Source organism: Scyliorhinus canicula, chromosome 26 (assembly GCF_902713615.1).
Source record: "Scyliorhinus canicula chromosome 26, sScyCan1.1, whole genome shotgun sequence".
Taxonomy (NCBI): Eukaryota; Metazoa; Chordata; class Chondrichthyes; order Carcharhiniformes; family Scyliorhinidae; genus Scyliorhinus; species Scyliorhinus canicula.
Window position 1 is genome coordinate 12710785 of NC_052171.1, and position 17009 is coordinate 12727793.

At 43.3% G+C, this 17009-nt stretch overlaps 1 protein-coding gene across 1 annotated transcript in view; it reads left to right on the forward strand.

Annotated features, from left to right (window-relative positions):
* Positions 1 to 17009, forward strand: part of LOC119957555 (deleted in malignant brain tumors 1 protein-like) — a 43621-nt gene that overhangs the window by 24841 nt on the left and 1771 nt on the right. Inside the window, exons 4-14 of the mRNA XM_038785703.1 lie at positions 211 to 525; positions 1493 to 1807; positions 3158 to 3472; positions 5690 to 6004; positions 6963 to 7280; positions 7363 to 7419; positions 7512 to 7823; positions 7973 to 8014; positions 8192 to 8308; positions 9515 to 9622; positions 16718 to 16830. Of these exons, the coding sequence (XP_038641631.1) occupies positions 211 to 525; positions 1493 to 1807; positions 3158 to 3472; positions 5690 to 6004; positions 6963 to 7280; positions 7363 to 7419; positions 7512 to 7823; positions 7973 to 8014; positions 8192 to 8308; positions 9515 to 9622; positions 16718 to 16830 (2327 nt within the window). The remainder of the gene's footprint in view (positions 1 to 210; positions 526 to 1492; positions 1808 to 3157; positions 3473 to 5689; positions 6005 to 6962; positions 7281 to 7362; positions 7420 to 7511; positions 7824 to 7972; positions 8015 to 8191; positions 8309 to 9514; positions 9623 to 16717; positions 16831 to 17009) is intronic.

Consider the following 17009-nt stretch of genomic DNA (forward strand, 5'->3'; position numbering starts at 1 on the left):
TCTTGTAGACATACGGAAAATTAAATTAATCTGAAAGGAAATATTGTGGCCGAGGTAGAAGCAAAAACATTTGGTGGAAGGAGGTAAGTTGCTTGATTAGTGTTCGAGCGGAAATGAGCCAATGTCCCAACTAATCGTGACAGATTCTAATGTAGCAGATGTGCACAGATCTGTAAATCATTTGTATCATTGTCATCTATTGTTGCTCAGCCCACAGATTTCCCAGATTGGTACCCCAAAGTGCCCACTGCGCTGGAAGACTGGAGATTCAAGTCGGTATAACCTGGGGAACAGTGTGTGACCTTGACTGGGACTGGAATGACGCCATGGTAGTCTGTGCTCAACTTCAGTGTGGAGTCGCCGTGTCCGTGAGAAGAGGCGCTTATTTCGGAGAGGGCACTGGAAAGATACACAGCGATAGATTTGAATGTATGGGCAACGAGACAAGCCTCGTGGACTGTCCTCTTGTTCCAGTAAATCGGACCAAATGCACTCACAACAGCGATGTCAGTGTGATTTGTTCTGGTGAGTGTGTAATAATGAATAATAGATATTTTTGTCCGATATTTGAGTAACTGAGCAAAAGACAGACAAAGGGTCACCTCTAATCGATTATTTAGAGATCACTATGCTCTGTCAATCAGCGATTAATTTTAGATTTCTGGCGTGACATTACAAAGTAAGCACGGATATTGGGGATGGTAAATGTCGACGTTTTAATTGATCTTCTGAAAACAGTAAATTATCATTGTTAATTACATATTGATGTAACATTCTATATCAAACACTTCAATAGACATGCTCTGTCTCCCAAGTCATGATCCACAGTCGGAAATTTCGTAATTAACTGTGTTTACATCGTTGACAGAGACATATCTAGGGTATTGATAGAACGGAAGTTAGTGAAGTGGTATAATAACAGATTAATAGAATTTACAGTGCACAAGGAGGCCACTCGCCCCATCATTTGCCCACAAGCCCTTGGAAAGCGCACCCACTTAATCCAGCAACTGCACTCTATCCTCGTGAACCAGTGACGCCACTTAACATTTTTCGAGCACTTAGGGCAATTTATCATGGCCAATCCATTTAACCTGCACATCGTGCGACTATGGGAGGAACCCGGAGCACCTGGAGGAAACCCACGCAGACACGAGGAGAACGTGCAGACTCCGCACAGTCAGTGTCCCAAGTCCGGAATCGAACCTGAGACCCTGGAGCTGTGAAGCAACTGTGCTAACCATTGTGCCACCATGCTGCCCCTGATAATCATGACCGGCAATATTCCATGAGATTGATTTTCAGGATGAACACTAACCTTTGAGTTCATGCAGCTTCCTAAAAGTGTGCCGCACCATTTTAACTCCTTTATTTGGGAAGATGAGCAGTGGCTATAAGTGCGATGGTACAATTTACTTTCATTTATTTTGACGTGTGCTTATTCTAATTGATATCTACAAGTTATATGAGGCCGTCTTTATATCCAAAACAGGACAACATGGTCCCCGATTGGTTGGTGGCCAGGACAGGTGCTCAGGACGGGTGGAGGTGTTACACGGAGACCGCTGGGGGACGTTGTGTGATGTTGACTTTAGTTTAGATGCCGCCAATGTGATCTGTCAGCATCTTCAGTGCGGGTTGGTGAAGAAGATCACTAGAGGTGCTCCCTTTGGAAAGGGAACCGGCCCAGTGTGGAAGGAAAACTACAGGTGCGGCGGGAACGAGTCCCGGTTGTGGGAGTGCCAACTTTCATCCGTGGACGATTTTGGCTGTTCCCATGGAAATGAAGCCAGTGTCATCTGCTCGGGTGAGTGGCCTCAATCCAGATAATCAGAGTAAAGTAAAATCTGGTGTAGAAAATGAAGCGGCTATTTGGCCGCGACCGTGGAATCTCTTTGGAAACGTTACTGAGCTCGTAAAAAACCGGAGTGCCATCACAGACATGTGTTATTTCCCTTCCACAGAATTGTTCAGCTCTGTTTTCAAAGACATGATTGATCTTCACCTACCATGTACTCAAGACAGTCCATTTCCGATCCGAAACACCCACTGCCTATGAAAAGAGCCTGAGGTCACAATTGTTATTTTGTCAAATACCTTAAATCTGCCACGCCTCACATCGCGGCCTATCCCGCTTTCCATACTCCCACCGACGGGAACATTTCCTCCCTTTCTTGTTATACAGAACCCTCAGGTTTCTGAACGCGCGGTCAAATCGGGAAGTGAAAAGAATCCTCAGCACCACATTGAGGGGAATTAGCGGAAATGTCTCGCTTGTCCAGTTCAGGATTTTGCATTACACAACATCGCACAGGATCGATTATTTGCCACTCCACATCGCTGTTCGTGGGAGATTGGTCTCCTTCTTAATGGCTCTATTTGTTTTTCATTTTGCATATTCCTAAAACTCTTTGAGACAATTCGCCATTACAATGGCAGAATCATAGTTCTCGGTCTTCGGCACTGCAGGCAAATTCTTTCCCACGCTGTGACTTTATATCCCTGCACTACAATCATATTTAAAATGAGCTACATTCTCTGTTCCTGAAATCGCAGATAAAGCCGCAATATTCCCTCCTCTAGTGCTGGCTGCCTGTACCGATTCTCTGCACGTGATTGATTTCCTCCAATGTTACCTGATAGCTCCCAAATGTCTTCAAAATCTGTCCTGACCACACCGATAGAACTAGCCAGTCGAACCGGACGGATATGGGTCGCGGTTCAGTTGCAACCTACTCCAGCATTCCCTGTTCCCTCTTCCGCACAACTGCTGCCCATATTGGAGGAAATTAATGTCCAAAGCACAGCATCTAATCTCCAACTATGTGGACATGCGTTTGTTAATGTTAAAAAACACAGTGCCATTTGGTGCAGGAACTAATAAGGATCTTTCTACATATACCGCCCCACATGCCTGCGAATTCTGGCTTTCAATAAACACTATTTGCATGACTCTGTCCGTCTATCCACCTTTGTCATTGTTTCAGACACGGACCACGAATGCTGACCCTTCAGCCTCCTGCCTCACAGTGCTCAGCATCCGTTCAGTCACACCCGTCACTCTTGCACCAGAGAAGTAGTCATGGGTAAAGATGATCTAAATCTGCGTTAATTTGTTTCACTGGTGCCATTGTTCTCAATGTCTCACTTCACACAGATGAAAATTGGTCACTGAGACTGATAAATGGGGGAAGCAGGTGCGATGGGCGAGTGGAGATTTACTACAACCGCAGCTGGGGCAGAGTCCAGGACAGCCTCTGGGACCTGAATGACGCTAAGGTGGTCTGCAGACAGCTGGGCTGCGGAGCCGCGATAGCCGCTTATGACTCATCACAATACGGAGAGGGTGAAGGGTCAGTGTGGGTGAATGACGTCCAGTGTAAAGGGAACGAATCGCATCTCTGGAACTGCAGCTCATTCCCACCGAACCCGCCGAATCCTGACAGCATCGACGTAGGAGTTCTGTGTTCAGGTGAATAAACAGGTCACTTTGACTGAAATATAATAGGATTTGTGTAATGGGCAACGGGAATATGTCATTTTTTCCTCAGGGGTGTGTGGACTAGTTATTTAACACTGGCGCCAGGAAGAAGAACAGAACATGGGCAACAAGAAAAACATTTTGAGGACCATACTGACAGATTGAACAACATTATAAATATCTAGGTCCCGCCCACCAGTAAACACAGATTAAGCCAAAAAATGACCAATTACAACGGTGACAAATGAATTGGTCAAAGGGGTAGGTGTTAACAGCGCACTTGAAAGGACGCAGAGAAGTTTCTCTAAAGAAATTCTGATATTGTCTGTCAAAAGCCAATGTCGGGACCGTTGATTTTTTTTTCATTTCGTTCTTGTGATGTGGGCGTCGCTGTCTCGGCCAGCAGTTGTTACCCAAACCTATTTGCCCTTGCACTGAGGGGAGTGCGAGACTATTTCAGACTGGGGGAAGTTAAGACATAACCGCATTGGTGTGTGGGGCATGAGAGTCACATGTAGGTCAGAGCGGGTTGGCAGAGCTGATTTCCTCCCTGAAGTGCATTCGTGAATGAGATGGGTTTTTATGACAGTCGACAATGGTTACATGGTCATCAATAGACGTTCAATAACTGATTTTAATTGAATTCAAATTCCGCCATCTGGGAAGAATGGATTCGAAACCGCGATCCCAGTGCATTACCCTAGGTCTCTGCATTAGTTGTCCAGGAATAATACGACCACGAGACCGCCTCCTTATTAAGTATGGGGGAATGGATTGCTGCACTTATAGATCATAGAATTTACAGTGCAGAAGGAGGCCATTCAGCCCATCGAGTCTGCCCCGGCTCTTGGAAAGAGCACCCTACCCAACGTGAACAACTCCACCCTATCCCCATAACGTAGTAACCCCACCCAACACTAAGGGCAATTTTGGATACGAAGGGCAATTTGTCATGACCATTTCACCTAACCTGCACATCTTTGGACTGTGGGAGGAAACCGGAGCCCCTGGACGGAACCTACGCACAAACGGGGAGGATGTGCTGACTCGGCACAGCCAGTGACCCAAGCCGGAATCGAACCTGGGACCCTGGAGCTTTGAAGCGATTGTGCCATCCACAATGCTACCGTGCTGCCCCTTTTGTATTTGAACATGACAATGATATTCTAAAGATAAATTATATTGTTGGACGAGAGCGCAGTATTGATCAAATAGGTGATTTTGGTAGGGGGGGGGGGTGTGTGAGGGAATGTAATTGTGGTGGGCATTCCTGGTAAGATTAAATTAGCGCGGTTCACTTGAGAAAGTGGTGTTTGCATTAGTGTTTTTGAAGGGAGCAAGATTGGTTTCCCAGCAAGGCATTTGAGATATCTTTCTGTCTTAAAATAACAAGGATCTTCTGAACCTTTCAGCAGGAAGTGAGGTGCTTTCGCGTGGAGGGTCAGTTTTCCAGCGGTCAAGCCGCGTTTTCTCTCAAGAATGGTGCCAGCCCACTGAACATTTTCTGATTCGTACCGATAAGAATGTTATGACGACATCTGATGAAATATGGGTGGCAAATCAGTACGCAGTGCAAAGCATGACATAAAATATTTGCTTTAAGCGATTGTGTTTGGACTAATTAATTAGGACAAATAATAATTGCGGGTGAAACATTCTATCCAGCAGAGAATGGGTCAATCCCGAAATCCACGGTGCAGATTTTATCAAATAAATTTAGAGTACCCAACATTTTTTCCAATTAAGGGGCAATTTAGCGTGACCAATACACCATACGTTATTCATGTTGGGGTTCTGCGGGTTAGATCCACGCAGAAACGGGGAGATTGTGAACTCTCCACACGGACGGTGACCAACGTCCGTGATCGATCCCGGGACCTCGGCGTGATGAGGCAACAGTGCTAATTACTGCGCGCTTTATCAGCTTCTAAATGATTTGGATCTGTCGATTCAGATTTTCGGAACATACATTTCCCTATGTCCCATTGAAGATCAGTTTCACATTGCCCTCACAGCGATATTTTCCCGTCACCATATGACATATTTAGGTCAGACTACAAAAGTTTTGGACAACAAATACACATTTACCCGTGAACAGCAAGTTGAAAGGGAGATTTTAATCCAGCCGGCTATTACACAATAGTTTTAATTGAATAGTTATATGACTTTGTGTTCGATGTACACTAATACACTATTATTTTCTACTAGGACACAAACAGTTAAGGCTGTCTGACGGTGGAAGCCGATGTGCTGGCCGATTGGAGATTTATTACACTGGGACCTGGGGCTCAGTTTGTGACGATTCCTGGGATCTGATAGACGCCGACGTGGTTTGCAAGCAGCTGGGTTGTGGAAATGCATCGCAGCTTCCACTTCCTGGCCCGACTGGACCAGGCACAGGCACCATTTGGTTCGATGAGGTGGAATGCTCCGGGAACGAATCGTCTATCTGGCAATGCCCCCATGCATTGTGGGGGAACCACGACTGTAATCATAAAGAAGATGTGGAGATCATGTGCTCAGGTAAAAGTCTTATTTCCTTCAGTTGTAAGCGAAGTTTCATACTGAAGATATGTCCCCGAATTTGGTCGGAAAAGCACTGACGGAGGTTAGTCGGACTAACGCATTGAATGCCTTTTATTCTGCACACAAATAGCATTAAAACGTTGGTTCAGCCGACCGGATCTATTTTCCCTTCCGATTCTTTCTCCACTCATTTTATATTATCCTCTCAGTGCAAAAACATCTGTCCTGTCGGACTCAAGTATCTTATGTTTTCTGAGTTTCACTTTGTTCCACCTCTCTCGCCAGAAGTAAAACACGTTCTCCTGAACTCGCTGTGAAAGTTACTTGTACAACATATGGCAGTAACAGGGTCATAGTGATCCACAACACAGAAAATACCTCTCGGCTCATCGTGTTTGTTATATATAGTGCAGTCCTATTCAGAATTAACTGTTCGCCCCATTTTCTACCTCATATAAATTTGGTACTTTGACTTCCGAGTGCAAACTACGACGAGTTGATGTTTATTTTCAGGAACTGTAACACTAGCACCAATCCATGTGAACACCCAGTTCGAACTTCTGGTATTTAACTAATATAATAATTTACAGCTAATTTTACAGCAACGTTCCTTCTGACTCGCTCGTAACTCATTTTCTGACCTGAGTTAATGAGGGAAGTTATCAAAGCTCTGTTGACAATCCAGGCTAATTTAAAGTAACGCATTGGTCCGCCAACCATTACTGCACCGTTTCCTCGTCATTCAATGCAGTACATCATGTAAATGTCTGGGTTGGAATTCACAGTTACTTATTATGGACTGTATCGTTTGATTTAAGCTGCTCGTTTCTGTTAATTTTCTGAAATAATATCTATGAAAACGTTAACTCAGCTAGTGCAACAGATATATTTCAGTGCACTGTGGATACACAATTGGTCAATTGAATCAACTGGGTGTTTGTTATTTGTTTGATAGAGCACAAAGAGCTACGTCTGGTTAATGGAAAGCATCGCTGTGAGGGGAGAGTGGAAGTGTTCTACAGTGGGGCCTGGGGCACAGTGTGCTCTGAAACACTGGAGAACCGTGATGCAAATGTGATCTGTAAACAGTTGGAGTGCGGCACCGCCGATTTCATTGACTATGACGCTAGGTTATTTGGAATGGGATCCGGACATATTTGGCTCGATGAGATCAAGTGTTTGTCACATGAGACGACACTTTGGCAATGTCAGGCAGACCCGTGGGGTCATCACGACTGTTATCATCGGGAGGATGCCGGAATTGTTTGTTTAGGTAAAACAATTGATCTTTCTTTTGCAGATTTAATTTCAAATACTAATGTCATCTGTGTTCAACATGTCTGTCTGATCAACAGGGGGAAGCCCAATGAAGGGACCACACGATGGTCTGAAAAACTGTGGTGGAGCATCAGGTTCTCCTTCATCTTTTATAACCGCTACCTGATAGTATTCAGCGCTTGTGTCACATCAAGTGTAATAATTGCCTTTTCTTTGACAAATTCAGGACAAACCTTGCGGTTGGCTGCAGGTGACACCAAATGCTCCGGGAGAGTGGAGATATTGTGTAATAACACTTGGGGCACGGTATGTGATGATTCCTGGGATATGAACGATGCCAGAGTAGTGTGCAGGCAGTTGGGGTGTGGTCCACCTCTATTGGCCCCAGGAGGGGCCGCTTTTGGCCAGGGTAACGGTACGACCTGGCTGGATGAGGTGATGTGCACCGGAAATGAATCCTTTCTCTCAGATTGTCCTTTATCGTTGTGGCCTCAAGCTGACTGTGATCACAAGGAAGACGCCAGTGTGGTTTGTTCCGGTAAGCATCGCACAGAGTGGTGGGAGCTTGAGCTGGGGAGGGGTTTGGTTCTTGGTGCTGAACATGAAGCATGTTTATCAATTAAGAATAACAGCGAATTTTCGAACATCAAATCCAAATAGTTGTTTTTTTTTCTATATGTTCCGCAGATCCGCTTTTCTTTCCAACTTCTTCTCCGTCCACACCTGAAGGTACAACTCACTGATATATATCATTAAATATTATTGTTATTGTCACATTCGGGGAAATAATTGGACAGATTGGCATTGCCTTGTTGTGAGGATTTCTCAAAATGATAATCATGAAAACATTGAAAATTACAAGGTGAAAGCTTTATCTGTGAAAACTTTGCTAAATCTTTAATATAGCTCCTGAAGATGAAAACACTTCCATTCCTCTTGTTCTCTGCATTTCACTCGGAGTCCTGTTGATCTGTGAGTTACTCGCCCTCGTGACAGTAATGCAGAGGAAGATGTCAATAAAAGGTACGGCTCGATTCAGATTGTGCACCTCACACTGAATTTTGAATTTTGGTTTATCTTCTCTTCAATGTCTCTTTCCCCATAATGTACCCAGTCGGTGTGAGAAATAAATTAACTGGCTATTGGTCAGTCATTTCATTCAAGGTGTTCGAGAAAAAGTAAAATCATAGAATCATTGAAATTGCACAGTGCAGAGGGAAACCAGTCGGCCCATCTTATCTGACCCAACCCCCCGAAAGAGCATTCTACGTAGGCCCAATACCCCGCCATATTCTCGTGACACCACCAAACCATGGGGCACTAATGGAAATATCTAATGGCCAATCCACATAACCTGCTGATCATTGGATATATTTAATGCATTACATGCCGTACACGAGACTTGAAATTAGTTTAATTTTTGTCACGACAGATCATGACATTTCAGTGAAACACTTTGAACTCTGAGGTCAGTATTTTTTTTTAGAGCTTATGCATTTTTTCCATTCAGCATTTGTTGGAAACCTAGACAATCTATATATATATGTCCAGTATCAACTTCTCTGACCGGAATCCACATGCCATATTAGGATGTGATGTGACATTTTTTATATGTGTTCCCACAATTGTCAGTGCTAAGTCTAAGTCCCAGCACAACAAACACTCTGAGAACAGTGGATCTCTGCCGGTGGTGCAGTAAGTACCGTCCCCACATCAGAGTTAGAAGCTCCGATTCAAGTCTCAAGATTTAAGAACAAGTGCCATCAAATCATCCTGCAAATTCTTTCCAAACCAACAATGTCACACAGTTAAAGTTGGATAAAGTCCTGCTCCGTCATGCTTGGTATAGATTAGTGACCCTCTGGCGACAGGCGACATTTTCCATACAGTATTTGGCTATAAAATCTGATGAACCTTTGTGTTAATGGCCACTAGGATTGCGGCTGAACAAAGCTGCTCCCTGTATCTTAACTCGCACTAAGGTATTTTGATTCATATCTGATGCACAGAACAATAGTGGCCCTGAAATCCCTCAGTTACCGATACTTGAAATCGAGTCAGTGGAAATATCACTGGGCCAGTCATCTGAAGCCCAACGTCATGCTCTAGGTCCACTGGTACGAATCCAGTCTCGACAAAGAGAGAAATTTGAAATGAAAGTCAATGTGGAATTTAATGCGTAACTATAAATGTATCAATATGCTAATTGTCACGTTCTCCATCCAACAGGTCCTCCCACTGACGGCTGGGACTCACCATCTGGTTTCTACCAACCAATTTATGCAGAAATAGATATTATTCCACCTGACAAGGTTTCCATCCAGACCCGTGCTTCAGGTTTGCATTCTGTATTCATTTCAAACCCAAGTTAAAAGCCAAATATCGCTTCAGGTTTAACAAGTTTAATCGTCAGTGCACTGGATGTACAACAATATTAACTTCATCATTCTCGTGTAAAAAGGAAATCTGTCACATGCACTTATGCATCGTCAGATGACGAATGTGTTTGATTAAATGTCCACCGTCCTTAATTGTTCAAGCATGTTTTTAGCCGTCTGTGTAAACAATAGCGAGCAGACACGCAGTTTCCAGTTTCCCACAGCGCTGCACCCCGCCTACACCTGCCTCCATCAAAGTTCAGCTTCAAATAAGTATCGGTAAAGCGGCTGCTGGAATATATAAATGTAACATCTCAAAGTTTGCAGATGACACCAAGTGGGTGGAAGGGTGAACTGTCACGAGGATGCCGGGATACTAAAGAATGCACTGGGCAGGTTGGGCTAGTGGGCAAATCAATGAAAAATGCAGCATAAGTTGGATAAGTATAAAGTTATTCATTTTGGAATCAAAAACAGGAAGGCAGATTACTACCTGGAGGATTGTAAATTGGGACAGTGGAGTGTGCAGCGGGACTTGGGTGCCCTTGTGTACCTATCGCTGAAGGTAAGCTTGCAGGTGGAGCAGGCGGTAAAGAAATTTAAAGGCTGGTTCAGCTATGTGGGCTAGACAGTTGGTTTGTGATGCAGACGAAGGTCAGCAGCACGGGTTTAATTTCCGTACCAGCTGACCCGAACAGGCGCCGGAATATGGCCACTAGGGGCTTTTCGCAGTAACTTCATACTTGTCACAATAAAAGGTTAGTATTATTATTATATGGTATGTCGGCCTTCAATGCGAGAGGTCTCGAGTACAGAAGCAGGGATGTGTTGCTGCCACACCTAGAATATTGTGTGCAGTTTTGGGCTGCCTTTCTGAGGAAGGCTGTTCTTGCTCTCGAGGTACTATCTCGAATGTTTACCAGACTGACCCGAGGGACGAAGTGATCCCAGGGATGGCAGAACTGTCATATGCGGAGAGATTGACTGCGTTAGGACTGCCCTCGCTGGAGTTTAGAAAAATGAGGGGGGAATCTCGCAGAGACTTATAAAACTTTAATAGGACTAGACAGGGTAGATGCAGGGAAGATGTCACCAATGAAATATGGTATTGAATTCTGGTCGCCACACTACCAGAAAAATGTGGAGGATTTAGAGAGGGTGCAGAAGAGATTCACCAGAATTTTGCCTGGTGTGGAGAGCATTAGCTATGGGGAGCGGTTGAATAAACTCGGTTTGTTCTCACTGGAACGACAGAGGTTCAGGGGCGACCTAATAGAGGTCTAAGAAATTATGAGGGGCGTAGACAAAGTGGATAATCAGAAGCTTTTCTCCAGTTTTGAGCGGCCAATTACTAGTGGGCATAGGTTTAAGGTGCGAGGGGCAAGGTTTATAGTCGATGTACGAGGCAAGTGTTTTACACTGAGGGTAGTGGGTGCCTGGAACTCGCTGCCGGAGATGGTGGTGGAAGCAGGGACGTTAGTGACATTTAAGTGGCGTCTTGACAAATACATGAATAGGATGCGAATAGAGGGATATGGACCCAGGAAGTGTAGAAGTTTGTAGTTCAGTCGGGCAGCATGGTCCGCACAGGCACGGAGGGCGGACGGGCCTGTTCCTGGGCTGTACTATTCTTTGTTCTTGTTCTTTGATGGGTTTGTCCAGAACCAGAGGTCACATTCTGAGGATTCAGGGTAAATATTTCGGACAGTGATGAGGACTAATTTCTTCTCACAAAGAGTGGTGAATCTGTGGAAATTATTCCGACAAAAGTAGTTGATGCTAAAACATGAAATATATTCAAGAGGCTGCAAGATATAGTACTTGGAGGCAGTGGGAGAAAAGGCTCTGGGGACAAAGCAGGATTAGGTGATTGAGTTGGATGATCAGCCATGATCGTGATAAATGGCGGAGCAAGCTCGAAGGGGCAAATGCCCTCCTCCCCATTTCAAACCCAAGTTACAGGGGCAAATGTCGCTTCCGGCTTAACAATCGTCGGTACGCTGGAAGCACAACAGCATTATACTCATCATTGTCGTGCAGAAAGTAGATCTGTCACATGCAGTTATGCATTATCAGATGACGGATGGTTTTGATTAGATTCCCACTGCTCTTCATTGTTCAAGAATGTCTTTTGCCGTCCCTGTAAAACAGAGAGCAGAGTAGCTGTTTACAGTTTCCCACAGGGCTGCACCCAGCCTCCCTTTGCCTCCATCAATGATCTGTTTCAAATAAGTATCGGTATAGCGGTTGCTGGAATATAGAACACAATAACTGATATTACTGCTGGCAGTCTTCACAACGCGTCAATGCAGGAACTGAAAAAATGAAATGAAAATCGGTTGGTGTCACGAATTGGCTTCAATGAAGTTACTGTGAAAAGACCTTAGTCGCCACATTCCGGCGCCTGTCCGGGGAGGCTGGTATGACAATCGAACCGTGCTGCTGGCCTGCTTGGTCTGCTTTAAAAGCCAGCGATTTAGTCGAGCGAGCTAAACCAACCCCTCATTTTGGAGAACAGTGGCGCTACAACATTATTTTATTTCTAAACGGTAAAGTTTCAAAACCATTTTGACCTGAAGCCAAGAGAAAATATAATTTCATCAAATAACAGGAACACCAAAGCATGAACGCAAACCATTAAGTATACAGCAGCGATAATAATATGAATAAGTAGAGCTAGGGGTGAGGGGGCAGTGTTGGACTTGGCGGGATGGCAGAACAGGACAAGGGACATGATTAAGTCACAGAGAGCAACAATATAATGAGCTAAGATGACAAACGAGGAATATTAAATTAGTTAATCATGTAGCTTTAGCCAAATTAGCACAACAGTTTATAGAAAGAGAAATAAGATGGGCAATTGAACATTCTTGTCAGGTTTTGCGGTTAGGCACAGTCACGCGCAGCCATGGTGAAATGTAGAAATATTAGTCAGTTCCCTTGCTTCAGTATGCAGCAGGGATAAAACCTATGTATACATGACGTTGGTTATCACATATGCAATGAAAAAATCATATTAAAACAAATCAGTCATCGGATAATTCTAATCCTCCGAATACTTTGCTTCCATGCATCTAAACATTAATGGAAAAGATGGCAGAGGCACAATTGCAGTTATTTACAAATCATTACTGAAGGTGTAATGTCAGGCTCCTAGCGGAAAGCAGATATAAAGGGTATTATTAATAAATGATGAAGAATAATGTCTGGGAAACTATACGTCAATCCGCTGAACATTATTGAGAGGAAAATTGCGACTAAAGGAGTGAAGAATATCATTACAAATCCAACAATATTAGAACTGTCAGCCCATTTTTAAAATCGGATCTCTCATATAATCAACAACACCGAATTATTTTAAAGGCAACGGAGCAGATATGGTCAACAATGTGAATCTTGGTATTTAATATTACGTTATATGTTACCACTTAATACACTAATCAATGAGACTGGAGCACAGCTGTCAGCTCGGGCTCAGTGGGGGCAATCTGGCCTCTGAGAAACGTTTTCAGGTTCAGCAGCAGTTCAGAACGTGCACAAATAAATAAGGTCTGACACTCCGGGGCCGTGCTGAGTTGAAGCTGCGTGTCTTGTGATGTGACCTTTCAGTAGAGCTATTGAACCCAGTGACAGCATGTCCTCTCTTCTGGGTATAATGTATCAATTGACCTTGCTGAAGAACGCTTGAGGGTTTGCCGTTTTGTTCTGACCAATAATCACTCCTATCGCAAATTCACACAATCAGGTTAAATGCTCCTAAAAAAAATACTGTGATGTCCGTGGGAGATCGCAATCCACAAATTGACTGCTGGGTTCCCATATTGTGACAGCGATAATTTTAATTCTACACCTTTAGCTGCAAAGAGTTTGAAACCTGCTGATCATGAAAAACACGATATACAAATGGTTATTTAATGAGTATGGATACACGTTTCAAGCAGAAGAATTGGTCCAAGTTGGGAGGGGTAGAAATACGAAACTGGAGAAAATGCATCCGTTTAGACGGAAGAAAGTTAGGAATGTGTTCTGCATGATTCGGCGCTAACATGAATGTTGTTTGTAATTTCTTGGAACAACTTTGTGTTTGGAATTAAAACTACATTTTAACGATGGTCGGAAATTGTGGTAGGCGGAAATGTGCTGACTTGCAATAATAGATATACGACTGGAAATTGAAATTTCACATTAGTAACTCACATGAATGAAAACTTTGTGAGAAAAGGCACAATGTCATGCATTAAATGAAGAATGATTTAAATAGCATAGTTAATAAAAAGGATGAGGAACACAAAGAAAAAAATCCGATGTAAAGTGAAAAGGTAAAATAAAACCAAAGAAAACATGAATGTTCATTTCTGACACCGGGAAAACAGACATTTCCGGACAAAGTCAGCAGGTGTGGCAGGATTCTGGGAGAGACAAACAAATACAACACTTTGAGACCATGTGACTCTTCCTGCCGGACCTGCTGACTGTGACATTTTCTGATTTTTCGCATCCGCAGTATTTACCTTACAAACGTTTATTCTTAAATAGGTTGAACTGGAAAGTAGAAGATTTAAGATCAAAGTCAGTCGAACTTTGATTTGATGGAATTGGAGTAGATTGTGTGGCTTTGAACAGGATATTATTAGAATTGATAAAATTTCAATATTATTAAAATGCTATAAAAGTACAGGAGAGGGCTGAACACAATGTAGAAGAGTGTGAACAGTATTGAGGGTGATGTTTATCCAGAATGACTGAACAGAAAGGAAACAAAATGGTCCCATTTGGCGCATTCTGTCTCTTCCCTGAACCATTGCCCATGGGTTCCACGATCTGATCCCACAACCGATGTAGTTACCATCTGTGAAATTGAAACTGATGGGAATCATTGTGGAGTGGGAGCGGTTCTGTGTCATAAAACCCAACTGCTAACGCAGACTTCACGGATTATGCCTTATATTATTTGCTGGGTTACGTGTATCGGGTGGATACGTGGGTTTGATGAGGGTGATCATTGCTCGGCACAACATCGAGGGCCGAAGGGCCTGTTCTGTGCTGTACTGTTCTATGTTCTATATCTCACACATTATCTGTCCGTTTTTTAAAATGGATTTAGTGTACCCAATTCATTTGTTCCAATTAAGGGGCCAATCTACCTACTCTGCACATCTTTGGGTTATGGTGGTGAAACCGCCGCAAACACGGGGAGAATGTGCAAACTCAACACGACAATGACCCGGAGCCAGGATCGAAGCAGGGACCTCGGCGCCGTGAGGCAGCAATGCTAACCACTGTGCCATCTTGCTGTCCACAGTATATATTCGAAGGGACTTAACTCCTCGGTGACAGAAGTGACATTTATTTCTGAAGGACAGAAAAAACAGACCAGAAATTTTCTGGAGCACATGATTTAATGAAAGGGAGGAACTGAAGAAACGCAGTATTAGAAATTTTTCAGAGAGGAAAAATTGATGACAGTGAAGGCCGATAAATCTCAGGACTTGATAAGATCTATTCCAGGGTACTTACCGACTTCGCGGCAGATATAGTTGATGCATTGTTCGCCATCTTTTGTGATTATTTGCACTTTGTAATTAATTATTTGAGGATAGCTCATGTAATCACTCTATCCAGAAAGTGAGGCAGAGTGAAAACGGGAAATGATAGACCAGTACACCTGACAACAATAGTGGGGACAATTCTGGAGCCAATATGAAAGACATGATAGCAGACCATTTGTAAAACAGTGATAAAATCGGACAGTCAAAATGGATTTACGGTAGGAAACGCATGCTTAAAATATCGACTGCAATTATTTGAGTATATAACCTTTGGTGTTGATATGTTGGTGGGTCTGGTTTACTTGGCCTTTCATAAGGCTTTCGACAATATGTCTCATACGATTATTAGCAATTACTATTTAAGCACAAGCGATTAGGGGTAGGGTATTGAGACGGATGGAATCATGTTTGGCAGAAAAAAGAAGAGTCGGAATAAACATTTTTTTCAGAATGACTGGCATGTCCAGTGAGGTATGGCATGTTTCAGTGCTGGGACCCATGTTCACAATATACACTAATGATTTAGATGAGGATACGACAAAGCATTATGCCCAACATTGCAGATGAGATAAGCTGGGTGAGAGGGTGAGCTGTAAGGAGAATGGATACAAAGACGTTTCAGTGTGACTTTGCCGAGCTGAGTTGGAAAATGCATGGAAGATGCAGTGTTATGTGCATAAATATGAGGGTGGCAGCAAAAAATTAGAAAGCAGAATATTACCTGATTGGTTATAAATTGAGAGTGGGATATGTGCAACGAGACCCTGGTGTCTTCTCACAGAAGTCACTGAAGGTAATCCTGCAGATACAGCAGGTGGAACAGAAGGCAACTGGTTTTCTGGCCATGATAGCGAGAGCACTCAAGTCGCAGAACTGGATGTCTTGGTGTAATTCTAAAGTGCATAGAGAGACCACACCAGCAATACTGTGTGCAATTTTGGTCACCTTATCCGAGGCTGGACTTATTTACTGTAAAGTCAGTGAAGCGAATATTTACCAGATTGATCCCTGTAATTGTGGTGCAGACATATGAGAAAAGGTTGAGTCCTTTGCGATCATTTACGCTTTAGTTCAGAAGAATGGGGATATTTTGTTGCATCTACCTGAAACCTGTAAAATGCCATCAGTATTACTTCTTTCACTCGGTTATGATATTGTGTAATTTGCTACTACAAAACGTAGTTGATGCCAAAACACATTTGATGATTTCCAGAACGAATTAGAAGGGCCAAAGGGCCTACACCTGTCCTACGTTCCACAAATCTATGTTTCTCCATGTTCCTCTGGATAGTTGTCCTGACAAGTTGGTGTAGGTCCTGCGCATTTATCCCAACGGTGAATGTTCTCCCAAAGTGGCGTTATGTATCAATTCCTTGACATTGCCACATAGATGGTGAAGTTATTGATAGCTCGTCTCCGATTTGTTGAAGTATTCTGTGTCATGATGACATTATGATGACTCGACCACAAACAACTGACCCACGAACCAATCATTTTGTATTTAGCAGATTCTGCAACCATTGACTCTCTCAATCAGATTGAATATTACACCATCACAGTTTGGGTGACACTGATCCTGGATCCGCATATCCTGAAGTTGAATGTTCAAATATTCAGGGTAGGTAGACATTTACATTCCACCGTCTCGTTTCAGAACTTCACTCTGTAATATCTGAAACAGTATCTGAAAGAGTAAAACATATCGACCATTAAATGAGAGATCCAATTATCTGAGGCATTGCACAATTATTTCAGTAACAGAAACATCTCAGACACTTGGAGTCTGAAACAATGTCT